Below are 26,600 nucleotides of genomic sequence, written 5' to 3'. Positions count from 1 at the left end.
CAAATAATAATGATAAAATATGGAGACCTGCATCTGTGGTATTGGTTGAAGCAGTTGGAAATCACTGGGGCACACAGCTCCTCTTTCCTCTGGCACTTGGAAATACCCCCAGCAGTGGGCAGTCTGTGGGGGTGGTAGAGGCACACACATACAATTAACTGAATATAAACAAATAACACAAGTATGTAGGAAAAATAGGAAGACCACGGCACAAAATGAGATCAAACTAGTTAGAGACATAAAGGGTACCAAGAAAACATTCTACAAATACATTAGAAGCAAGAGGAAGACCAAGGGCAGGGTAGCCCCATTACTCAATTAGGGGAGCAAAATAATAACAGAAAATGTGGAAGTGGCAGAGGTGCTTAATGACTTCTTTGTTTTGGTTTTCACCAAGAATGTTAGTAATGATTTTTTGTCTAACATAGTGAATGCCAGTGAAAATGAGATGGGATCAGAGGCTAAACTAGGGAAAGAACAAGTTAAAAGTCTCCAGGGCCTGATGAAATGCATCTTAGAATATTCAAGTTGCTGACTGAGGAGATATCTGAGCCATTAGCGAGTATCTTTGAAAAGTTTTGAAAGATGGAAGAGATTCCAGAAGACTGGAAAAGGGCAAATATAATGCCAATCTATAAAAAGGGAAATAAGGACAACCTGGAGAATTACAGACCAGTCAGCTTAACTTCTGTACCTGGAAAGAGAATGGAGCAAATAATTAAGCAATCAATTTGCAAAGATCTAGAAGATAACAAGGTGATAAGTAACAGCATGGATTTGTCAAGAACAAATCTTGTCAAACCAACCTGATAGTTTTCTTTGACAGGGTAAGAAGCTGTGTGGGTAGGGGGAAGCGGTAGATGTGGTATATCTTGACTCGAGTAAGGCTTTTGATACTGTCTTGCATGACCTTCTCATAAACAAACTAGGAAGATGAAACCTAGATAGAGCTAATATAAGGCTGGTGCATAACTGGTTGAAAACCATTCCAGGGAGTAATCATCAGTGGTTCAGAGTCATGCTGGAAGGGCATAACGAGTGGGGTCCCTCAGGGATCAGTTCTGGGTCCGGTTCTGTTCAATATCTTCATCAATGATTTAGATCAAGGGTCAGCAACCTTCAGCATGCGGCGCATCAGGGTAATCGACTGGCAGGCTGTGAGACATTTAGTTTACATTGACCGTCCACAGACATGGCCCCCTGCAGCTCCCACTGGCCACAGTTTGCCATTCCCAGTCAATGGGAGCTGTGGGAAGTGGCGGCGGCCACTGGCCGGGAATGGCGAACTGTGGCCAGTGGGAGCTGCGGGAGGCCATGCCTGCAGACCGTCAATGTAAACAAAATGTCTTGCAGCCCACAAGTAGATTACCCTAATGGGCCGCGTGCCGAAGGTTGGCGACCCCTGATTTAGATAATGGCATAGAGAGTACACTTATAAAGTTTGCAGATGATACCAAGCTGGGTGGAGTTACAAGTGCTTTGGAGGATAGGATTATAATTCAAAATGATCTGGATAAACTGGAGAAATGTTCTGAAGTAAATAGGATGACATTCAATGAAGACAAATGCAAAGTGCTCCACTTAGGAAGGAACAATCAGTTGCACACATACAAAATGGGAAATGACTGCCTAGCAAGGAGAACTATAGAAAGGGATCTGGGGGTCATACTAGAGCACAAGCTAAATATGAGTCAAAGTGTAACACTGTTGCAAAAGAAGGGAACATCATTCTGGGATGTATTAGTAGGAGTGCTGTAAGCAAGACAAGAAGTAATTCTTCCACTCTACTCCACGCTGATTAGGCCTCAACTGGAGTATTGTGCCCAGTTCTGGGCGGAACATTTCAGGAAAGATGTGGACAAATTGGAGAAAGTCCAGAGAAGAGCAACAAAAATGATTAAAGGTCTAGAAAATGTGACCTATGAAGGAAGATTGAAAAATTGGGTTTGTTTAGTTTGGAGAAGAGAAGACTGAGAGGGGACATGATAACAGTTTTCAAGTACATAAAAGGTTGTTACAAAGAGGAGGGAGAAAAATTGTTCTCCTTAACCTCTGAGGATAGGACAAAAAGAAATGGGCTGAAATTGCAGCATTGGAGGTTTAAATTGTACATTAGGTAAAACTTCCTAACTGTCAGGGTGGTTAAGCACTGGAATAAATTGCCTAGGGAGGTTGTGGAATCTCCATCACTGGAGATTTTTAAGAGCAGGTTGGACAAACACTTGTCAGGGTGGCTTAGATAATACTTAGTCCTGCCATTGACGCGAGGGATGGGACTAGATGACCTCTTGAGGTCCCTTCCAATACTGTGATTCTATGAATTCCTTGGAAACTTAAAATTGCTATCTCCTCTCACTGAAATGATACATTATGCAGAGTACTTTATTTTTAAAATTAAAAAAGTGTGTGTTTTGAAAAACATCCTTTCCCGTAAAGTTAGAGATGATGTAACAGATGTACAGGAAAAAGGTTGGTGGTCACAGTTGGTAGAGAACAAAGACATGGGCCATGGATGCCCAGTTCTTCCACCTATGCTCACATTGAGTAGCACCATACTCCATGAATAGTCAGTCCTATTGAAATCAATGGGACTGCAATCAGATCTGTACAGGTGGACCCGTGTGCTGGCACAGAGCTCTGCTGTGTCAGTGGGGCTCAGTATGGGTGCAGGGATCCACTCATGCAAATCTTGATCACAGGATTTGAACCTAAAGTCCTTCTCAGTGTAAGTATGGGTGTCAAAACAGAGCCCTAAGCAGACAAACAAAACAATGCAGTGCACTGGGCTGAGACAAAGCATCAGAGGCTGGTGCAGAGTTGTTTGTTTTAATAAGAATAGTCCTTCTTTGTTGTGAGGACTAGGGTTGATAAATACACAAAACAATACAAATCAAACACCCATGAGACTATAACATGGATTTGTTACAGAGTAATGCAGATTTTTTTTTAAATAAATGTAGTAACACTTCTTTATTCAGCAGATTATTTAACCTATCAACAACAAAGAATAAACTGGAGGATACTTGGAAACCCATGAATAGGAGTTACCAATTGCATTGTTTTGAACATGCATATCTAACTTATTTTTAATAGTCTGTTTTTGATGTGCTAATCTGCTGTTCACTGACATTTGCCTGGACAGCTGTATAATCTTTGGCATAATTCTTCAAATTCATGTCCCACAGAGACATACAAAACATTGTTTCAAATGTAGAAATAGGTAAAACATATTGACAAATAGCTGGCACTTTAAACAGAGCAAACAGTGACAAGCTCTATGAAACTCAAACATGCAAACAAATCTCACACTGAATATGGCCATATCATTAGAATGCACCTGCTACGATAACTAAATGGTACAGCCTATTTACATTAACATTAGCTTAACAACTAGAAACTCTAATATTGATGCTGCTGTGTTACTTCATCTCCAGCTGCTGTATTTATACCAAAATATTTTCAAATAACTTGCTTTTACATTCTAAAGGGCCAAATTCAGCCTGGTTGTAACTTCAATAAGGTTGATTTGGCACTTTAATGGAAAAACTCTTGACATAAAACCAGGTTCCCAAACCTTGCTATAGTGTTCCTTCTCTAAATATAGGAAAAATATTGCAGTCTTCCATGTATAAATTGAATTGGATGAAGGACCACGAAGGAAGGAAAATAAATGTGCATTTTAGAGTATATTTTAAACCAATGGACACACCTACCCTACTATTTCCCCTATTTCAGGGTTAAATTCACCCCTATGCAGAGGGCCAGCCTCAAGTGAGATGTAAGTGGTTAACAGACCCTATGCTGGCCCTCTGCACAGGGATGAATTTCACCTTTATGTGGTTAATTTTTGCTTTGGTGTGTTTATGTAGAATTCAGCCTATTGAATATTTGCTACTCTGCAGCTAAAATGAATATTTATACTGCCCACCACCACATGCATTTTGTCTGGACTGTCCCTTGGCAGAGAAGAGAAACAATATTTATACCGAGCTCTTATAGCACTCATCAGTAGATTTCAACGTGCCTTCAAAAAGGACAAGCAGACGTTCTCAGGGGGAAGGAAGCGTCTCGTGACCGAACTTTATTTCTCCCCAAGAATAGTGAGGTGCTTCAAGGGGAGCCCATTGTTGCATAAAGCCCAGTGGGTCTGGAAGGTGGAGAAAAGGAAAGGTAGCTTATATCATTTTAGCATTTATTATTTTATTTATGGTAGTACTTGGATGCCCAAACTAAGAGCAGTGCCCTTTGGGTTAGGTAATATACACATGGACAGAGAGACAGTCCCTGCCTTTAAGAGCTTAAAGTCAAAATAGACAAGACAAAGGATAGGAGGGAGACAGAAGCATAGAGAGGAGCAGTGACTTGCCCAATGGCCTGCAGCAGGTTGGTGGCAGAGCTGGGAATAGAACCCAGGAGTATTAATACATGCTATGAAACGTTAAAAATATGCTACTGAATGCATCTGCATGGCTAGGATAAGTACTAGTGAAAATCAGTTGATCTAGGAGTCCATTTTCCTTCCATCCAACCTCACCTCCATATTGGACATAGTGGGGCTCCTTGAGTTTAGAGCTAGTCAAAAAAAGGAGAGCAATTTTGCCAAATAAATAAATAAATAAATTTCCACGGATGCCAACAGAACTTCTGGGGTTTGTTAGTTACTTTTGGCTACTACAAAAATAGGGCTGGATCCTGCTCCCGTTGAAGTCAATAGGAGTTTTGCCATTGACTTCAGTGGGAGCAGATTCCAGTCTACAGAGATTTGTGGGGTTTTAGTCCTGCAAGTAAATAAAGCCACTATCATGTTTAGAATGTGCACAACATATTCTCTCTTTTCTGTTATAAAATGTTATTCTCTATGGAGAAAACCTTCAGTCCTGTTTCTTGCCAGAACAGCCAGGTTGGGCACTGATGAGAAAATGAAGAGTGATTCCTTTCCATAGATTGTGAATCCTCTCCACAGAGCCACTCTTCAACCAGTGTTACAGCCTTGAGGATTTAATAGGACAGGTCACAGAACCCTGATGTGCCCCCTCTGCAGGTATGGGAGGATCTACATAGGAGCGAATCTTTCAGTCCACCGTGCCCTTCCTATCCTTATTGCCTTGGTGTGCAGGAAACTACCCTAGAATTCATCTGCACACAGGGCAGGGGGTGCACCCCCCGCCCAACCAATCCTGTTCACTCCCTCTTACCAGTTCCACTACCAGAACCCTTGATGGTCACAGAAACAAGCATAGGATTGACCCCTATGTATTCTTTAAATAAGTGCTATTACTGTAGTTTATTTTCTGTTTTTAAAAGCTGAAACCACTCAAAACTAACCTTTGTGTATGTGGGCACGCAGAAACATGCAATACGTGAACACATTTTGGTAAGGATTTGTTATTGCATATAGGCCTTATACTACAAACACTTAAGCATGTGCATAACTCAATACTTGAATAGTCTTGTTGAGCTCAAATTGGCATATCATGAAATGTGTGCATAAGTGATTGCAGGATCCGGACCTATATTTTAAATATATGGCCAAGTGACAACTACTTACAGGTACGTGTTATTTTAGTAAACTGAAAAAATTAAAAAATAAATATGGTAAAATCCTTTGGATTTTAAAAACAGTATGATGGTATCTTTCATAATTTAAGTTTCTTTTTAAAATACACTATGTAATTTTACCTTAAAAACCTAAATAATTTTTTTTCTTAACTAATGTTATGAATAGGCTATTTTTTAGTTTTAGTTATGTATTTTACAGAGTGCGCTTGGGGGAAATATTCACTTAAAGAATATGAAAGATAATGTGGAGTTATGCCTTTTCAAATCCAGAGGATTTTCTCTACAACATATTGTAACCACAGCTTTAAATTAGACCAATTTTAAGCTCAAAACTTTGCAGTGCCTCTTTAGATCTTGATTCTCTGAAGGCTTAGGCACATTCTTAACTTTACATACTGTGTGAGTCATCCCACTGAAAACACTAAGAGCTTGTCTACAGACACAAATACTCAGGAAGCTAAGGCAAATCAATTAAAGGTGGGAAGTCAAGGAACATATATTAAAGCTCGTTTAACCCCAAACCTCTCCTCCCTACTGACTCCATATGTGGATGCTCTCATTCAGGAGTAAAGTGACCTTAATTTGCTGTAACTTAATACTCATACTTTAACCTGTTTAATCTATTTATAAAAACAGAATAGTCAGGAAACAAGTTTTAGTTTTAATTTTCGAAGGTATCATTTCAGAGAGTTTTTTTTTTAATTATGACCAAGGAGGATTAAGACCACTCTACTCCTAAGTGAGAGCATTCACATGGGAGATTAACATTCTCTAATTTATGCACATTGATTTCACATATTTAGTTGATCCACCTTAACTTTCCTGAATCTTTCAGTATAGCCATGCCCTAGTATGCACAGTTGCAAACACTCTATGTAGTGTTCAAGCTGGCTAACTCTAGATAGTATCTGGTCTAATGGGGTGCAAGATCACTATGGTAGATTTCATTAGTGTTGATTGTAGTTGTGGTGATTTAACTTCCAGTAAGTTGAACATTTATATTGCTCTAGGTAGATGGGCTGGGAGGGAGTAAGAGAGGTCAATATAGAAGCTTTGCCTAGCCTTGGATGTAGGCAAATAGCCACAATTAAAAGAAAATTTCCAGTCTTCTCAGTCAGTTGAACTGCACATTCCATTTTTTACACAGGTGTCAGAAAGGCAACAGATAGTTAAAAATAAATAAAAAGCAAATGTCTAACTGTGGAGCACTGGTAAAGAACATCATATTTGATCTATTCTCAATCTTTGCCCTTCACAATTAGGCCAAATTTGGTGATTATTAAGCAAAATTCCCTTGGCCTGAAATGGTCATTCAAATAAGGACCATAGAATTTGACACAGAATAGCCTTGTCTAATGAATTTCATCATCTATAACTATTCTTTTGTAATTTGCAATTGCTTCAATCATTGCAATCCCTGAACAATTTAAATGTAAAGGTACTATCCAGATTTTAGACTGGATATTGATTGGTTTAAATAGATTGCCAATGATTTCTTTTTAAATGAAGTAACTTGTGTCCCAGATCAGCTGCAATTATCAGATTGATCTGTTCAGATATAACATGCAGCTTTGAAAGCTGTCTTTCCCTTCTTATTGATTATCTTCACTTTTCACATGGGATGGATGTGACTCGTATTACAGTTGAAAGCACATTTTTAAGCATCCACAGTATTTGATATTTTAGGGCCTCTGCATTTTTCATTCTCCAGAGACCATGAAGAAGATATTTCAAGAAAAGGGCATCTTGGCAGGAGAAAACAGAGCTTTTAAACCTCACTTGACCTTCATGAAGCTGTCAAAATCACCATGGCTACGTAAGCAGGTAAGCTCAAATTTGATGCAGCACGACAGCAGCCATCCAAAAAGTTTATTTTAGAGAACAAATGGTAAGCACACTAGTTTTACTTTAGCCGTATTCTAGAGCAGTCAAGGTTCGACTTCTTTGTAACCAAGTGGACTGGTCAGACTTTAAAATATTAGTTTTTTACGAAAACAGTTAATATGTAAAATATTTTGTCCAAAGTTATACTACAAAATACTACTCTTGATAGTCTCGATATGTTAACAATTATGGTATATTTTCTCTTGCAAAAGAATCTAAAGATTACAATTATTGTCTGGATTATTGTTCCAGTGTACCTTAAATAAAGATTTTTGAATTATACGGAAATTAACTGTCCAGCATGTAGGACTACTGACTCTGGAATGAAGAGCATTTATAATAATATGAGTTGATAGATCATATCTTTCAGGCTGCCTTTTTTGGGAGAGGTCCTCCTGTTTTTCTTGCAACCGCATTATCCTCTCCCAGTGGCATTCCGCTTTCCATTCTAATGGAAAAACAAAAAAGGCAAGCAACTTTCTGCATGAACCAAAGCACAGTAATTGAGGATCAGCCATAAGGGCAAGCTATTTTAACTCTATATTCTTTGCTAAAAATGTTTAATTATGTATGCTGATGTGAACAGATGCAGAGGAGATCTCTCCAAAATATTTGTTCTTTATCTCAGCTTTTGGTTGTGTAAATGAGATATTCATTTGTTCATTGCAAGTTATTTATTAATCTATATAGTGTTATCCAATACTCTGAAATGAAGCTAATTCAACAGATCAAAACCTTATCTGACTTTCATTCTTTTTGTACTTTTGAACTAACTTCCTCTCCTCCCCCTTATACACTTCATTGTCTCTGAAGCTTAAGGGGGCGGGAGGGGGAAGGGAGTGCTGTTTCAATAAACCTGGGATGAAATCCTCATCTCACTGAAGTCAACTGCAAAACTCCTATTGACTTCAACTGAGTCAGGATTTCCTCTAGATATTTTGAAAGTGCTAAGTAATAAATGTTTGTTTTACTTGAGCTTAACTCAGTTTTTAGAACTCATTCAGTTATACTGAACAAAGTGTTACATTTTTTTCCCTTTGGTGAGCTGGGGAAACAATTGCTTCACTGCAGTGTTGACAGAAAGAATATGAACTGTTTAGGTCAGTTGATTTTATAAAAAATACTTTGTAGTAAATGTGCTTAGAATACATGTATTTGAAATAACTTTACTAATTCCAAAATTTACTCTCTGTTGTTTGATGATATAGTGTACACATTTTAGCAATGTTTGTCCCATCTTTTGAGGTGGTCTTGATAAGAAAAGTCAGGAGCTTTCATTATAGTTGCAATTGTCTTCTAAACCTGGTAAAATAATTACCGTCTGTCTGAAGTTTAGTTTATAATAGACAGACTTGTCTGAGGAGACATCTGGAAAGTCAGTTACATTTTACGTGCAACTGGAGGTATGTAAGCACTGCAACATCAGGGTGCCAACTTCAGGAACAGATGCTCTGTCTAGCATAAATAAGATTCCAAGCAATCCAATTGTAGCAATACGTACGTGAAACAATAGAAAAGGGGTGGAATTCTTCAGGTACAGCTTTCCGCATTAGACCATAGTTTGTTTGTATGGTCCACCTATTGAGGTCCTGATTAATCAAAACCCTCAAAGGACATGCTGAAATACTTTGTTATATCATGGGGTAAGCCCCCAGTTGTATCTTAGATAAAACAGTTGTTTTTCTTTTTTTCCCCATCTCCTGTTTATCACATGAAAAAAGTGGAAGCTTTAACCTAAGTTTGTTTTTAATAGTAGATTGTGGCAGAATGGCTTTGTTTCACTTGGTTGTTGAACCATACTACTTTATTTAAGCTTTTAAAAACTTTTATGTAGTATCAGGACACACATTGTGCGTGCTGGGTGCTATATAAGCAAAGATGTTACCATGTTTTTCTTCCGTTTTTTGGAAAATAGAGACAAGAGATAAGATTAATTAAATGTACAAGGTTATTATTTATCATGGGGTACAGGTAATGTACTGAGAGACTTATGCTTCTTGTGTGCAGTTGAAACATTGATTCTTTTGGATTGTTTTCTGTTGACACTGTGTAGCAGAAAAGACCAGTTTCTAAACAAATAAAGATCATAATCCATATCTGGATTATGCACAGTATGTATTGTAACCTCTCTCTTTTTACTGCATATGCTGTGCTGAATTCCAGGACAAGCAAGAAAAGAGATATGACACATCCTTTTAACTATACTCTTATAGTTAACTATTACTTGCCTTACTCATGCAAAACTCCACACTAGATTCTTCGATTATAATAGTACATCAATAAAGGTAAAGTGTAACAATGGTAAGAAAGAGAACAAACATAAAAGCAATCATGGACACAAAAGTGTGACTCACAATAACTATTTAATCCAAGTTTTTATTCCACTCCAGTTCCCATTATGATGTTACATCATTTTAAACCGAGCTATATTTCCATGCAACTATTTTTTTCTGCCCCTGTATAGCATTTTATGTGAATTTCTTATCATTCTCTTCTTTGACGTGCATAAGTAAAGTTATTCCTGGAACTAGCATTATTTGTCAAAATATTGCATGAAAAGAAAAGGTGCTGTTGACATTAGCTTATGTATACATTTTAAACAAAGTATTTTATTTTGATAAACATTACAGGGAAAATGTTTACAAACAACATTGGGAGTACCACTAACAAGTATCAAAAATGCTTAAGTAGAAAATTATATAGTTGGATTGAGTTAAATCTTGGATTGTAAAACAGTCTTTCTTGAATACCACTTTAAAGATACACCACAGTAGTTTAAGGGCATAACAAACATAAAAGGTAGGAAATCAAGGAAGGAACTAAAGACTTCAGGACACAAGTTCTGGCTGACATGGCATAGCACTTACTATTGTAAAAGTCACTACTGTGTAGAGATCTTCATTAACCACACACAGTTATTTCTAATTTTGTTATTTATTTTAATGTCGGAGGCCATTAGGGTGTATGAGATATTTACTGTTTTCCCAGTGTGCATTATTTTACATTTATCAACATTATGCTGCCCTGTACTCTAATGTGTTGGTCTCCACAGTAGTTAATAACAGAATCAAATTACTGTCATCCTAATTCATATTACTTCTCCAGAACACTGAATAATAAATATACTAGCGGCTTAGCTATTAAGTGATATGCCATAGAAAAATACCATGAGAGATTGATATTAAATAACAGTAAACACTATTCAATGGGATATTTCTTTGTCAAAACTCTCTCCATCTTAAGAAGCAGCATTTACTATCATTCTTTGTTTCCTATTGTTTAATCAGTTCTTTGTGCATATTTCCTCTTAGTATAGTAAATAAACAAAGCATAAAAAGATGAAGATAACACATTTTAACAACAGTTTAAATGAATTTTTAGATCATGCAACAACAGTATTACAAGTAACAGAGAAAAATTAATAAAGGTTATCGTAGGAAGAGCATATATATAACATTGTAAAGTAACAGCTGATAGATCAAAAATAATTTAAAACACAAACCACCAGATTGATAGTTATAAACATTCAGGACAGAAGTAATTAAAATTTTGGGGTTTTCTGTCTTAAAGAAGCAGTTAACCCAACCCTTCAGAGGATTACTGATCTCACTAAATGTATTTAAATTACATTTTGGGAAAATTGATAAAACGTTCCATTTCTCCATCTATTGTAAATATACCTAGGGCTTCAGGGGAAAAGATAGAAAATTCTTGAGGAACAAAAATTCTGAAAAGTTACTTTTCCAAGGCTGTAAAATATTTAATAAAATAAATTACTGAGTTCAAGATGAAGGTTCTGTAACTCTACAGAGGTATGAAAAGTAAGTCTCTTCAAGAGATTACCCTTAAGACATTTAAAGCTACAGAAAAGTAAAAAGTCAGACTTCTTTTATTTAATGGAATAGAAGCTAATGAAGGATAAAAACATTAGCTGCTACATTTACATTGAGTTAATTGGATGAGAGAAAATCTCTCTGGAATTCCCCCCCTCCCAGTTTCTCAGGTGAGAAAAAGAACATAGTTTACAATAATTGATGGAAGTGGAAGACAGTTAATCAAACTTGGCCCCTTAGGTCCAGTGGGACAATTCTGGGGACGAATGAGTTAATTGAAAAGTTCCCCCCAAATGCTGATACCACATTTTCCATTCCTACCTAGGACTAGGAGCCCCTGTGGAAGGAGATAACATGAAACAATTTATTATACAATTGATCCTGGAAAGACTTGAGCATATGCATAACTTTATGCATGTGTGTAAGTCTTTCCAGGGCTGAGGCCTTCAACAATAAAATAAATGGGGCAGGTATCATATCTTCTATGCATTGTCCAGTGCTGGGCACACATTGCCTACAATATATAATGAAAGAAGTGAGTTCGTTTTGTGGTTACAGACAACACTCCTATCCCCAGGTCTACCACTAACTGCTGTGTGACTTTGGTGAAATGAAGTATTAATAGACTCAATCTATTCCTTATTTGCTATGAGGCTTCATTGATAAATGCTGTACGGTGATTCGAGATCCTTCAATGCAAGGGGCTAAAGAACTGCAAATATTATTATAAAATTGAGTCCTTAAATTGTACTGCCTGACTATGCTGAATTTCTCTGATCATTTCTGCTTAATTAGGTCCTTAGTGAGTAAAACAAAATCATGTAATTACAAACCACAGGCAAGGCTATTTTAATAGTAAAGGCACAAGGCCTGATTCACTGTTGCTCCGCAGCTTGCATAGTCACGGACACCATTTGCAAAGCAAATGCAATCAGATCGGGAATATTTTCAACTCACTTTGCACTAATGTAAGTGACTGTACAGGGTGCATTGCAGTGGTGAATTAGGCCCATAAGTAAATGAGTCTATGATTTAACTGCAGTGATAAGTTAATTGCATAGTTGCTGCACATTATTTTGAAGACAGTACATTATAATTCTATTGGAAACAATAGTAACTGCCTGTTGCTGTAATTTATCCCTGTTGTCATTTCCTGTTAATTGTGTTAATTTGTCACCACTGTACGTTTTCTTTATTTGAATCTATAGTTGTATATTTTGTAGTCTGATAGCACACCACATAATGCATTAAAGGAAAAATCACTACATTGCAACAAAATCAAAGTTCTGTCTCAATCAAAATCCTAGTGATATGCAATCTGACTAATTAATTATACTTGCCATTTTCAGCTACATACACTAAACAAATTAGAAGATATTTAGCATTGAAAGTTATGAAGTTAACAATTTTTTTTCTTAGTGGCTGACCCATGCAAACCTTTCCTCATTTTAAGTAAAATTAGCATATTTAGCTCCTTGAAACCACCATCCTCAAGCAAGTTCAGCATAAAGAAAATATAGTAGCATTGTCTACGTCTTCTGCTAGCTGTACCGTGAGCAGTAGTAGCATAGTTTTGGCATTCAGTCCAAGCTGTCAGATGCCCTGCCGGTTGTTTGGGTGTGGCAGCTGAGTCAAGTTATCACATCACAAGAAAAAGTCGGCATACTGAGTCCTACTTCTGCTTTACTTATCTAACAATATGCTCTGCTGCTTGGTGCTATGAACATTTGTTATTACATCATTCGTTAAACATTGTCTTCACTAAAGATCCTTTCATTGATGGTCTGGACAAGGGGAGGGGGAGTGGGGAAGCAAAAGACTAGTCACCCCTTCCTCCCAATGCAATTTCCCCATCCTCAAATTTTCATTTAAAACTCAGAGAGAATTTAAAATGTTAATCTCCGTCTTAAATTCTCAATACATTCTTCAATTCCCTTGCTTTCTGTATGTTTCTAAAAGTAAGTGGAGTCAAAAATAATAAAGTTTGTATCCTTATAATATAGAACCCAAGGGGAGAGAGCAGTTCTTGCTTCAGCAACCCAAAATGCATCCTCACATGGTTCTGCCAATGCATGCTGATTCTGCCCTGCAACATTCCATTTATGACAGCTCCCAGCTTTTCCTGAGCAGAGACTGTCCATTAAGATAAATTATGTGATTGCTTTATTATGTGAACAAACAACCAGCAGCAAGCAGGATGAAACCACAATTAAATTTCTATTGGTGACCAATAATAAGCAGAGTTCAAATGTGGACTTCCCCAGAAGTAATACACTATAAGGTTGTTAAATCACCGCATCACCAACCCCCACTGAGTGTGCCATTTTTCTGGACAAGACAGTTAGTGGTGTAAGAAATGTCTTACAGCCCATGACATCATCCCATTTTCCCCTCTATTATCCTCATCCTCAATGCCCTGCACAGTGACAAATGTTTTTTTCTGACTCAGGGGAACAGGATACACATTTCTGTGCAATGTCTTGATCCTGATCTGAAAGTGACTAGAAGAGTCACTATAGTGTGATGCAACACACTCTCTTGCATTAGGGACTGAACACTTTTTACCCTTACATCCTTCCTCAGCCGATAGTACTGTATCATGGATAGGTCCCAAACTATGATCTTGTACACAATGACTATGTTGTACTTCTATAGCACCTTTCATCTGTCAATCTTAAAGCACTTTACAAACCTTTAAGCCTCAATATGTGCTCTGAAGTAGTTAGATTATTATGTACTCATTTTACAAATGAGTAAACAGGTACAAAGAGGTTAAGACTTTACCCCAAGGTCACACAGATGGAAGAGAAACCAAGGTCCCTGACTTCCCACCCTCCTGCGCTGCTACTACCAGATAAAAAGGTCACATCTCAGACAGATAGGTAGCCACAACAGTTGTTTGAAACAGGAAAAAGGAAACATAACTTTTACAATACAAATATTTTAAAATTTAAATATGGGGTGGGAGTATTGGTCAGAGACATTATTGATCATTGCAAAAGTTATTTCATTTCCTCTGGAGAACATAGATCTCTTGTCCATGGGGTTTTTCAGCTGGATATTGGGTAGTTGCTTCTGTATGTTGGATTGCATTTCATATTTGGAGTTGAAGAAAATTCACTGAAGGGATATTATTCCCATTAATATCAAAATTATAGGGACATTTTAAGCTCCTCCCACCAAAATGTTTGTTGTTTGACAGCAATGGAGGCCTATAGCATATAGTCCATGTTTCTAGGGTTACATGGGTACAGAATGGAGGCTGCGGAGGGCAGCACTTCCTGACTCATGAACTTCTCTAAGTCCACATGAGGGTCATCAAGGTCTAGGCAAAGGAACTTTTCCACCAGAGACTTGCATCTCTCTAGCTGGTTCCCTTTGGATGGATGATCAATACGTCTAATAGGTTTTCCATTTCGGATAAGCTCTGATACTTCCATTCCTCGTGCAATCACTTTGGGTGGCATCCCAGCCAATGCAGCAATATTGGCAGCATGGCTAACAGTAGACACCCCCTCCTTGAGCTGATAGAAGAATATTAACTCATCTCCATCTTGGTGGGTCTCCATTGTCAGGTACTGCACAAGAGGGGTGTCAGGAAGGAGCTTCAGCTGCACCAAGCTGTGAAAATTAGTGGAGACAAAGACCTGCGGGCACTGAGTTCCCTGGTTGAGCCAGTGCCTCAGCACAGCGGCCAGAAGGGAGAGGCCATCCACTGTGTTGGTCCCTTTGCCAAACTCATCAATGAGTACCAAGGACCTCTCAGTGGCATTGTTCACTGCTTTGGCAACCTGGTTGAGATCAATCATGAAAGTGGAAAGTCCCACAGATACTGATTCTCTGCTGTGAATCCTGGTGTAAATCCCATCAACTGCCCCAATTTCAGCCTCTGCAGCAGGGACATAGCTGCCAATTAGGGCCATGAATGTTATAAGGCCCACCATTTTTAAGTATACACTCTTCCCAGATGAGTTGGGCCCTGTAAGGATCTTTATCCGCCCATTAGCCTCACCACTGTTCACAGGATTGGGCACAAAAGTCTTTGCACATAGCTCCATGAGTGGATGCCTGCCATCCTTGATGTGGATGCCATGGTGGTGGGTAAAGCATGGGCGGCTGTAGCTATTCTCTCGAGCCATCACTGCCAGAGCTAGCAGCACATCTAGGTGCGCTGTGTACTCAATCACATTGTTAAGCACCGCCGACTTCTCCAAGATCTTTGTCTGCATCTGGTGCATGATAAGTGTTTCCTGGTCTCTGATCTCACAGTGCAGGTCACCCAGAATGCTGTCTAGTTCCTTTGTCCTAGCACTTCTGTAATGCAGTTTATCCTCTGACAAGAACATGAAGTCCAGGCCTTCAATCTCAAAGTCACTCTTGTCCAACATTGTGGGCAGCCGTGGAATGGAAAGCAAGAATCCAATCAAGGGAATATAGATCACACAACAGGAAGGAATCCGATTGTCCAGGGTCTCCAATTCCTTCCGGGCCACCTCTGTAAGGAAGTCTGAGAGACCCATCAGCTTTCGTTTCTTTTCATCAATGGTGGAATCCACATTGGGTCTGACGGTGAAGCGGTTTTCTGAGATACTGCCTTCAAAATCTACCACTTTGCTGATGAGACTGGCAATATAGTGCAGATCATCGGTGAAGACCTGTGAAATGGTCTGGAAGAGCTCGATGCTGCTAGGCAGGGAGCGGCATGTATCTCTGAGGCACACTGCACTATAAACTGTCTTGTAAAGTGCCTGCCAGTCACTGACCTTTGTATGTGAAAGAGTCATTCTTCTCAGAATCTGAGGTACATTTTTTATATTCTTGAGGCAGTCTTGAAGAGTCAGGACTGTTTCATGGTTCTGAGCCAGCAAGAAGAACTGAATAACATCCAGCCGTTTGTTCAGCTCTGTAAGGTTCCGGGTGGGCCGCATGAGCCACAACCGCATCAGTTTCTCTCCCCACTTGCACCTGCAGCAGTTCAAAATCCCATACAAACTGAGTCCTTCTTTCAGCCCACTGGCCAGCTTGTAAACAGAAGGATGCACCTCACTTTTAAATATCTGTAGGACACAGTAAGTATCTTGGTCCATATTCACAATATCCATGAGCACAAACTTTTTAAAGGCCAAGATGGGAACTCCGATTGTCCTATCTTCCAGTTCGACTCCGATCCGCCTCCTGTCAAGAAACTTCAACAGCCCACCTAATGCTCGTACCATGAGTGGGCTCTCAAAGGGAATGATGGAGGACAAATAGAGGATTTTCTCTGTTGCAGTCATATGAGAGGGAATGAAAGGGAATTGCCTAGATAGGATCCGTTGTTTGCTCACTTCCAGGCCAAAGTCCATATTGGGAAAGAGGACAATTTCTGGTTTGTCCACATCCCCAGTAGCAGCACTCATATTGGTCAGGAATTTGGCAATGTTGTGATCCTGCTTGGCACTAGTCACTATGCATCGAGGAAGGACTTCATCAATCACTTTCTGCAGCAGCTTGAGGTCTTCATTATCAGGCATGTCGGGCATGAAGTAGACTGAGCAGTCGCCTGTGTCATAATAAGTGATCCCCAGCTGCCCTACATACCACAACACACACATGTATATCTGAGGTTGCTCTTGCTCCTCCTCTTGTTCAGGCACAGGCGGGGGTGGGAGACAATGGGTGTTCAGTGAAGCAGTGGTGCTCATTCTAGCTAGTTCCAGGAGCTGTGTTGCTGGTGAAGACGGACATTTTTGTTGACACATTGCATAAGTCCCTTCCCCAGGAACAAATGACTCTCTTCACTTGTCCATTTTATCCACCTCCCAGCTACTACCTGATCCACTTCACTCCTCTCCCTCTCTGGGCCACCTGCCCCTTTTCCAACAGCTTTCTGCTGCTTGCATCAGTCCTCTCTACCCACACTCCTGCTGTATGCAAATCCTCTTCCTTCAATGAGCAGGCTGTGTTGAACCACGAAATGAGTTGGATGGTTGGGCTGAGAGTTTGGCTCTAGTAGGCCCCAAGTATCCCTGGTTAGTATGAATAATAATGAGGAATGGATCTCATTTTCTGTTGTGAGTACAGTGGGCTATGGACACTACTCTGTAGAAATTAAAAGCTAGTAGAGTCAGCACCTAACTGCCTGCTTGGACATACAGCCACACTCCACAACTACGTGTATGGGCATACGTGAGTGCACATGGAAATGCCCATTCTATGCACACAGACCCACCTCCATGGGCACATTCACACAATGCCACCCAACACCCACTACCTACACACCCAGCACCACTCTGTAAGTCCCCCCTCCATATGAACTCACAACACACCACCCCAGGTGATCACATTAGTCCCACACATGCAGAGACCACTCCCCACAGAACAATGGTCCATAACCCGCCCTCCCTGCTGCCACCCCCACAGCATAAACCTTCTCCCAGATCTCAGTTTTCTTCCTACCCACCCACCTCACACATAAGCCAGGCAGCTCTTCTCGGGCTGGGGGCTTAACCTGCCTCTTTCTCCTATCCCTACCAGCTGCTCAGCACTCCCTCAGCCCAGTTTCTGATCAGGGCTGGACCCTGCCACACATACTGAGCTGTAATCTGTATCCCTGTCCATTCCTCATCTCCTTCCCCCCCTGTAGCAGGGTGGACCCCTGCTCCTGCCCTAATGGGCTTAAAACATCCCTGGGGGAAGGCTATGGCTGGAGAAATCAGCTCTAAAAGGCTGGGCTAACTGGGGGAAGTGGCTGCAGCTGGGGAGCTCCAGCCTGGAAAGCCCCAGGCTGCGGCCTAGCACAAAGTACTGGGGGTTGCAGAGGGCAGCCCAGGGGCAGGCCAAGGCAGCAGGTCCAAACCCTCCTTGCCAGTGATGATTAGGCTGATACTGCAGTCTGCCCCAGGGCATGGGGCTAGATGATGACTGGCAGTAGCCTTATACTGAGGCGAGGTGGGAATAGTAGGTAGGGGTTCCCTGGGGAGGGGAGACCCTAAGACTGAGGGGTTACTGCCAGGGGGCAGCACCCCAGGTAAAAGGGTACCGGGGTCCAGGGAGGGACACGGGGCAAGAGGACAGGTGAATTACCGGCCTGTAGAGGGCGCTCCGGAGCTGGAATGAGCTAATTCCCAGAAGTCACCAGCAGGAGGCGCCACAGGGGTGAGTCCGCTCATCTACAACCCTCCACAGCTCACTACATCCCCTGACCCTATCTATCTCCCTTCTCACCTTCCCCTGAAGAACGCCACCTTTCTGCCCCCCCACAGATCATACACCATCCTGTAAACCCCACCGCTTCCACACACCTCCATAACCCTTCGCAGTACAGAGCACCACTCTCACCCCCCACCCCCCCCCCGTCCACACAGCTCTGCCCCCACACAGTGCTGTGGTCTGTAATTCTCCTCTAGCCCCCACGTACCACAGAGAGCAGCACTGTCCCACAGTCTGGTCCTGCTCACTCAGTACCTCGTGGCAGCACACGCCTGTCTTCACTGCTGCGAGGCTGGCGGCCGATCCTGGCTGTCTCTGTCCCTGCCTGGCGGCTCAGTGTTCTTTTGCCTCAGCTGCTCCGTCTCCCGCTCCCTCATTGAAAGTGAGGCACTGAGGGCAAGGCGGGTGCTGATTGGCTGGCAGGTACAGACTAGAGGGAGTCTCAGTCAGCAGCCCAGCCTGCTGGCCAGCCAGGGACCCCAAAAGGGAGGCTGAGGAGCCAGAGATAAACATACATCTGGCACTACTCTATAATGCCTTCACCGCCCCCATGAAAAGACACTGCCTTTAAATGCCTCCAACATACAAGCACAGTTCCATAACTGCCTCCCACCCACTCACAGACAAGTGCCATTCCGTAACCCCACCCCCACCAGAAGTGCCAAGTTTTGTGCAGCTCTTGTATGGCTTTTTTGCAAATTTAATGAACTGCTATTTCTATTTGCACATAATTAGCACATAATTTGCATATCACCATAAACACCAGCGTATGGTCAACACACCCCGACCCACACAGTAATGAGTGGATGTGGAGTGGCATTAAATTTGACAGCTGTGCCTGGTATTGGTGGGTAGAAGGGTGATTGACTGGAGATACCGTGTTGAGTGGGTGCTATATGTGGGGGGCTGGATGTTTTGCTGGTCATCTGGGGCTGGAGTATTTGCTGTAGGCTTCTGATTGGTGGAGCCTGGTGCAGCTCACCAAGTGTGGACGCTTGACCAATATTAGGCCTCTCATCTTGCAGTGATTTTGCTGCCTCTGCCAACCACTACTGCCTCTTCCTGCCTGACTATAATCCAGCAGAGGGAGCAGCAAAAGAGGAAGCTTAGCTGATGCCATAGCGGCCCCATGCAGTTGGAAGGCACAACTGCAAGCAAATGCCTACAGCCTGCTCACACCTTAGCTGCAGGTGTGAAAATCCAGCCGAGAGGTCAGCAGGCAGGACAGAGCTGCCAAGTCTGTGTCACATGGCACACCTGCCCCATACATGCTACCTTGTTACAATCCCACACCAAACATTTTCATCAGCAGTGCCCTATAACTTCACTCCCCATTTGTAACATCTCTGTGCAAAAGCATTGACTCATAACTGCCTCCTCCCAATCAGTGCACTGAAAGAACCCTATTGTGTTAACGAGGCCAACAAGTTTACCCTAATTGTAAGCTTAATTGTAAAAAGTATATGAAAGTTTATAAATGTTAACAAGCAGGGCAAAAAGCCTAGTTTGGCTGGGTAGAAACCACCATGCTCTGGTGGCCCAAAGGCATGAGGAAGGCTGCCCTAAACAGCCAACTGGGATTCTCCCAATAGTGGGAAATTTCCCCTGAGTAGAGCTGACAGAGCCAATAATCCCCAGTTGTGTAATGGCCCTTTGGGGGCTGTTACAAGCCATTGGAAGTTAGGGTTGCTCTAAGACTGCTCTAACTCATGCTGGGGGCTGAACTGGCAGAGGGTCAGGTGGGGGTGGCATAAAGGTGGTATAATGCCACTCCCCCTCCTTCGCCTCAGGTCCTGCACTGAGTACAGCTCAACCAGACCAAAGGATCAGGCACTTTATAGTGTAAAGTTTTGTTTGTTTATATTTCTAAATGCATTCTAAAAACACATTTGTTCCAAACAGAATAATAGAAAATAAATATGAAAATCTGGTCTCCTAGTGAAATGACTAATGTAATTTAATTTTGATTATTTAAAAGGTGAGAAAAATTGACCCGCACCTGTATGAGAATTTTAAAAGCCACTATTTTGGAGATGAAACGCTGTACCGCCTAGATCTTTGCTCCATGTTGAAAAAAAAGCAACCCAATGGCTACTACCACTGTGAGTCCTCTATCACAGTTGGTAAGTACAATACTATTTTGTGTTATTTCTTAATTTTATGAATTTTGTTTGAAATTGAAGAGGTTGATAAGCTGTTAGTACTGGGAATGTATGTCTGGCAAATCTTGCAGAGAAACGTTACATGGGCATCAAATCTGAATTAAATATTGTAACATTTTGGCAGTTAAGCTACTTACTGCTCTCAACCAATGACACGTGGCTCAGCACTAAAGTTTCATGCTTCTATGTACTTTTGGCTTTCCCTCCCTTTCCTGTGTTAAGTTCAGCAAGCTCTACAGGAAAAACTTCAATTAATTTCCATGTTAATTCTTTACATAGAGAGCTTGCAGGATGGTGGTTTTAACAATGAGTTTGTCTGTTCAGCTTTGTTAAGAGCAGCCAGAAATAAACTTGAGTTGGAAGCAGTGGGCACAGATTTAAAAAAAAAAATTACAATAATGCCCAGAGCTCCAGTTAGGATCAGGATCTCATTATGTTAGACCAGGCCTGCACAACATGCAGCCCGCGTAGGCTCACTGTGCGGCCCGCGGGGGGATTCTAAATCCCATGCACACGGCGCTCTGCGGGCAGCCCAGAGCCCTTTGAATTCCGGCCGCGGCTCCAGCAGCCGGGCTGGGGCTGGGATTTAAAGGGCTCGGGCTCCCCTCAGCAGCAGGAGCTCTGGGCCCTTTAAATCCCTGCCCCAGCCCCGCAAGGCTCCGGTTCCCCCGGCCGCCGGCGCCCCAGGCCCTTTAATTTGCCCCTGAGGGCTCCCAGTCACCTCTTCAGCTGGGAGCCCCTGGTTGATTTAAAATAAAATATCACCTCCCCACCCTCAACCTTCCTTTTTGGCCCACAGCTGTTTTGGTGGGGCAGTGCTGGGGAAGGAGGGTTTGTTTCTGCAGGGCTGGGAGGCGCTGGGGCGGGGTGTTTCCGCAGGGCCGGGGGGTTTCGGCCCTCAGCTGTTTTCTTTGGAGTAATGTGGCCCTCACCGCTTTATGAGTTGTGCAGGCCTGTGTTAGACGCTGTAGAAATGTATATGAAGAGACAGTTCTTGCCCCAAAGAATTTACAGACTAAGGAGACAAGTGACACTTAAAGGGTGCACAAAGAGAAATATACTTTTTTTCATACATGTATTTGCTTTTTTACCTATCATTAATTGGCTGATTTTGTATCCGTATTATAGTAGTGGTGGTGCTTGAGGACATATTTAAGGCAAGGAGAGGGTAGTGGCCATATCAGATCAGTTCAATTCAGTTCAGGGAGTGTGTTATCTGAACTAGTACAGCTGGTGTTTGTTTGATAACATGGCATACCTGCCTAGAAAGGTTAAGAGCTATTGGGATAATTTCCATGTGCCAAAATTTGATAGGCAAGACTAACAACAACAGCCTCAAACTGCGTCATGTCCCAAGGTTCATGTTGAATGTTACTATAGCTCTTTTCTTTTATAGTTTATAAATGTGAAAGAATATTCCTTTCAAAACACAACAAAAATGTACACAATAATAATCAAGAGCTCTTCTTGTGCTTCTTTTGGCAAGATGACAGAGAGCAGTGTTCCAGCTCAAGAAGAAAATTGTCACATTTATTGGAACAGACCATGACTTACATTAAAGTAGCAGGGAAACAACTACTATTATTATGTATTCTTTTAAAAAAAGTCACCAGGAATAAGAAACACTATGGAGAAAACTCCAAATTTAAGACACTCATCACAGAAACAGAAATTTATTTTTTGCTTCTCCTATATCTCACAACATTCCCCCCCAACAAATTCCTAATCAAACTGTTTTTAAAGTAACGTGAAACTAATCAGAAGCCACTCAAACAGGAAAAACCTCACATGGAGGCTCCTCTACTTTTCTGCATCCCACACCAAAGAATACTGGAGATATTTATGAAAAAGAGTGAGAATTGCCGTAGAAGGGAAGGACAATCCACGTAGTGATGTGAAAATCTTTCAAGACTACTACTTCCATCACTAGTAACTGAATGGAAACATCTTCCCTTTGGAACCTCCTGTTCTGTAAACAGCTCTAAAGGAAAACTGCCTCTTTTTCCTCAAGTCTTTGAAATCTCACAGCAAATAATCTCTATTTTCTGGGATGTTTCTAAGCATGTCCCCATATTATGCAAAACCTTTGAAGTGATGATATTCTAGGTATATTTGGTCCTGACTTAGTGCAGGGGGCTGAACTAGAAGTCATCTCGAGGTTTCTTCCACCTTCTATTTCTATGATTCTAGGGTGAGCATAATTAAGGGAAATCTCTTCTGTTTTAAGCATATCCTCATCTAACCTTATGCTTCCAGTCAATGAGATTTTGGTAAAAAAGAGTCAAACTTTTTAAATGTCTTGTCAACTGACAGGACTGTATCAGAATTACTCATTGTACCATATTTTTTTTAAATTCTCTGGCGGATATTCTACTTAACACCAAATGTGTCCATACACAGCTGCTGCTACCGTCTCTGAGTCAATAATTGTTTTGACCATCTTTATGCAAGTGCTGGCATTGGAATTCATTGTTTTCTGAAGGAATAAGCACACTGCTGAGTCATGAAGTCCAGAATTTTAATTTTGGCATTGTCAGTGACTTGCTGTGTTGTCTTGGACAAGTCACTTCACCTTTCTATTTCAATTTCTCCATCTGTAAAGTGAGGATAGTAATGCTTATTGACCTGTCTCACAGGAGAGTTGTGAGGATTTACTAGTCAATGTCTCTACAGTGCTTTATACATATAAGGCACTAAAATGCTAAGTACCTGTTGCCAGTGATACTAGGCAATTTTAGTTTGCACTTGAGTTGTCTCTATTCTCACAAAATATAGAAAAAAAATCACGTTTTTCATATTATACTGGAGGATATTGCACGTGGCAAATGAAAAACAGTCTGGAGTAGAAAAAAGAACAGATTGGGATAGTTATGGTTGAATTATTGGTGACAGCAATGTGAAGAGAAGCCAAAAATGTTTCAAAAGATTTACATATATTTTATTTACATTTATACATGCATGCATACATACATTATATATACATGCATAATCTACCTACCTACTGAACGTGGGACAATAGATTATATATGATGTGGTATGAAGGCTTTAATTGGCATGAAATTTGGGCCTGCTGCATTATTTACAAGTGGCGGCGTATTCTAGAATATGTCTCTTCTGATAAATAATTTGGATAATAAATATTTCAAAATGAAAGCTGTTCTGCAACAAGGATAAACCTATTTGACAGCTGTCGGCCGTGTTGTTGTAAGCATTTGTTTAAATCTAAGTGTTATTTTTGCACTTGTCATTGGCTGACAGTTTTATTATACTAACTAAATTCATAGATACCTTGGAATACGTAAAGCAGAATATTCAATTACACAGATTTATTTAAAGTATGAATCTCATTAGAATTGCTTATAAAGCAATCAATCAGCTGTTATTACAGGAAGAGCAGGATGCTTGCAAGTTGGGTTTGACTCAGCCATGGTGTGATAACAAAGACTTTGTGGAACCTGTCATTTTCGTGACCAGGAACCAAGTCCTCTCTTTTTTGAGAGAAAACTAAATTATTTTCCTTGCAGTTAATTTATAGGGATTACCATGGCCATAGTATCTCAGCACTTCCCAAACACTAACTAAGCTTCACAATATCCTGTGAAATTTTGTAATAAATACAATAATAATAATAATACCTAGCTCTTAAATAGTAGTTTCCATTAGTAGATCCCAGAGCATCTGACAGTCTTTAATGCATTTCTCCTCCCAACACTCAAGTTTAACACAAGTTGATATTTTGATCCCATGCAAGGTGGGAGCACAGTGTTTAAGGCAGAAGCTAGAAAAACTAAATGTTGAGCCTCACAGAAAGAAAAACAATCATTGAATATTTGAAAATATAATTTGAATAGATTTTGAAAATATAATTTGAATAGATTTTTTCTGAACTGTTTGGTTACAAGAATATTTAGGTGTTAAATTAACCACAGAGGGGAGCGAATGCAGCCCTATACATGTGACAGAAATGTACTGAAAGAGGTAAATAGAGTTTTTCATATAAGGATAGAGGTCAAAGAGCACTGTGTGATTCTAGTTCATTCTAGCCCTGTATATCTACATTTGTTTGAACTGTGTTTTCATGTCTTTGGAACATACAGTATTAAGCATCAAAGCAGTATTTACTTTCTGTCAGCTAGAGTTTTGGCAGCTTTTAGGATACACATATGATGTGGGGAGATCTAAAAAAGGGGACTGACTGACTAAAAGAGAAGTCATAATATAAAGGATTACACCGCTTTATTATTACCACTGCTATTACAAGCCCTAATGCCTATCAGCTTGGCATTTTAAAAACATACTGTAACACAGAAAGAATATGGAAGTATAAAGGCTTGATCTTGTCAGGTGCAGAGGTGAGATGCTCACCTGCCAAGCTACAAACATGTGCACAGCAGGTAGCAGATTCACAGGTTGGAACAACACATTAGAGAGAAACATCCACTATGCGCAGCAGAGTGTGCAGGCAACAGTACCAGCAGGTCTTTCTGCATGGGTGCAGAAAACCCAAAACATGAGGATATAGGTGGTGAAGATTGGGCATAGCTACAGCAACATGCCGAACCCTCATCCACAAAATGAGGAGTAGGGTCATTCTTGGAAACAAAACAAAAAGCCCAGCACCGTGACTACCTTAGAGAGCACAGTATAAATCTTTACATACTTAGGATGACTTAATTGTGGGTACCTACTAAATCTCTCCAGTCTCTGTACATTGAAAAATGCAAACATGCATAATGTACTTACACAAATCACATAATCATAGGACTGGAAGGGACCTTGTATAAGCTGTGTCCTAGAGTAGCTGTTGGTCTGAGAGAGGCCCTGAGTGCTGCTAAAACCAGCACTTTATTTATATATTTGGATTTCAATACAACATAAAAGGATACCTATACTGAGCTGTAGGTATCCTCTCTCATAATTAAAGAAATGATATGAAAAAAATCAGTAGAAAAAAATCAGAACAGCAGCACATTTCTCCTCCCACCCAAACATCAGTCAGTGCACACATTACAAAAATCTCACATCCAACTGCAGCAAATGCCAGATGAAACAGATGGGCTTTACAACAGATTCATCCTCTTTTGGAACAAGTGTGAGAGCCATCAGGCTGTCTCCCTTTTTTTTATACCAAAGGGCATCTAACATCTGCTTCTCATCTCAGGTATGGCAGCCTGCCATGGCAAGAGAGGGGGGGTCTCCCAGGTAGGAAAGTACCAAACCATTTAGAGTTTAATAGGTCAAAACCACCATCTTAACTCCATCCTGTGGACAAAAGGCAGTCAGAGCAGGTCTGAGAGCGTGTGTCATATGCTTATGGCAAGATACTCTGATTGTCGGTTTCTCCACTAGCTTCAGCTTCTGACTGGATTTAGGATTTAGCCCCCTGTAGAATTTATTGCAGAAGTACAATATAGAGGTGAGAAAAATGTATCATGTTGGCAAGCTAGGCATTTGTGAGGAAAGGCCATAACTGTCTGGTTGGATACAGAAGAGGGAGGAAATAAACTACACTCTTGGTCACTGCTGCTATTTAGCTGTCTAAAAGCTGCTGGGACTCTAACTAGAACCAAGTTGTAAACTTGGGTTACAAGTGATGGAGAATCGCCTTTCAGTCATGGGGGTTGCAGGGTGGCTTTACCTTGCCACCATTATCATCTCACTCTTTTCAGGACTGTATCTCAGCCCACTGTCTCTCATCCCTGCACCAATCTCACCCAGGCTCTGAGAAAGACATTTGATGGCCTTTTTTGGGCTTGATGAAAGAGATTTATAAAGTTAGGGGCCATCAGTGTACTGAAAACACTTTAGCCTACATCTCCACACTAACTCTCTTAACATTATATACGCCTTGAATGAGAGAAATGGCAGAGTAGATACTTGTGGTACCGTATATAAGACAGCCTGGGGCAGCAGATAATTTGCCAACAAAATCCTTTGGCGTCCCTCAGCAAGAAAGGAATGAAGCCACAGA

The 26,600-nt window shown here is 40.8% G+C and overlaps 2 protein-coding genes across 7 annotated transcripts in view; one reads left to right on the top strand and one right to left on the bottom strand.

The window, feature by feature from the left end:
- AKAP7 (A-kinase anchoring protein 7) overlaps positions 1-26,600 on the top strand; it is a 164,827-nt gene that overhangs the window by 58,287 nt on the left and 79,940 nt on the right. For all 4 annotated transcript variants that reach the window (XM_039530143.1, XM_039530141.1, XM_039530140.1 and 1 more), the window contains exons 6-7: positions 7,271-7,383; positions 20,446-20,590. In XM_039530143.1, the coding sequence (XP_039386077.1) occupies positions 7,271-7,383; positions 20,446-20,590 (258 nt within the window). The remainder of the gene's footprint in view (positions 1-7,270; positions 7,384-20,445; positions 20,591-26,600) is intronic.
- The window catches only part of MSH5 (mutS homolog 5), a 137,573-nt gene continuing 125,109 nt past the window's right edge, over positions 14,137-26,600 (bottom strand). Inside the window, exons 1-2 of one of the 3 annotated variants that reach the window (XM_039530137.1) lie at positions 18,676-18,949; positions 14,137-16,986 (exon numbers count right to left, since the gene is read on the bottom strand). In XM_039530137.1, coding sequence (XP_039386071.1) covers positions 14,489-16,960 — 2,472 coding nt within the window. In that variant the 5' untranslated portion in view covers positions 16,961-16,986; positions 18,676-18,949 and the 3' untranslated portion in view covers positions 14,137-14,488. Of the gene's footprint in view, positions 16,987-18,675; positions 18,950-26,600 lie in introns of those variants that run through there. The other 2 variants (XM_039530139.1, XM_039530138.1) reach the window with 2 other exon arrangements.

This window comes from Mauremys reevesii, linkage group 3 (genome assembly GCF_016161935.1).
Source record: "Mauremys reevesii isolate NIE-2019 linkage group 3, ASM1616193v1, whole genome shotgun sequence".
In the NCBI taxonomy this organism is placed as follows: Eukaryota; Metazoa; Chordata; order Testudines; family Geoemydidae; genus Mauremys; species Mauremys reevesii.
Note: the sequence above shows the minus strand (reverse complement) of the source record. Positions and strands in the feature narration are given on the sequence as shown.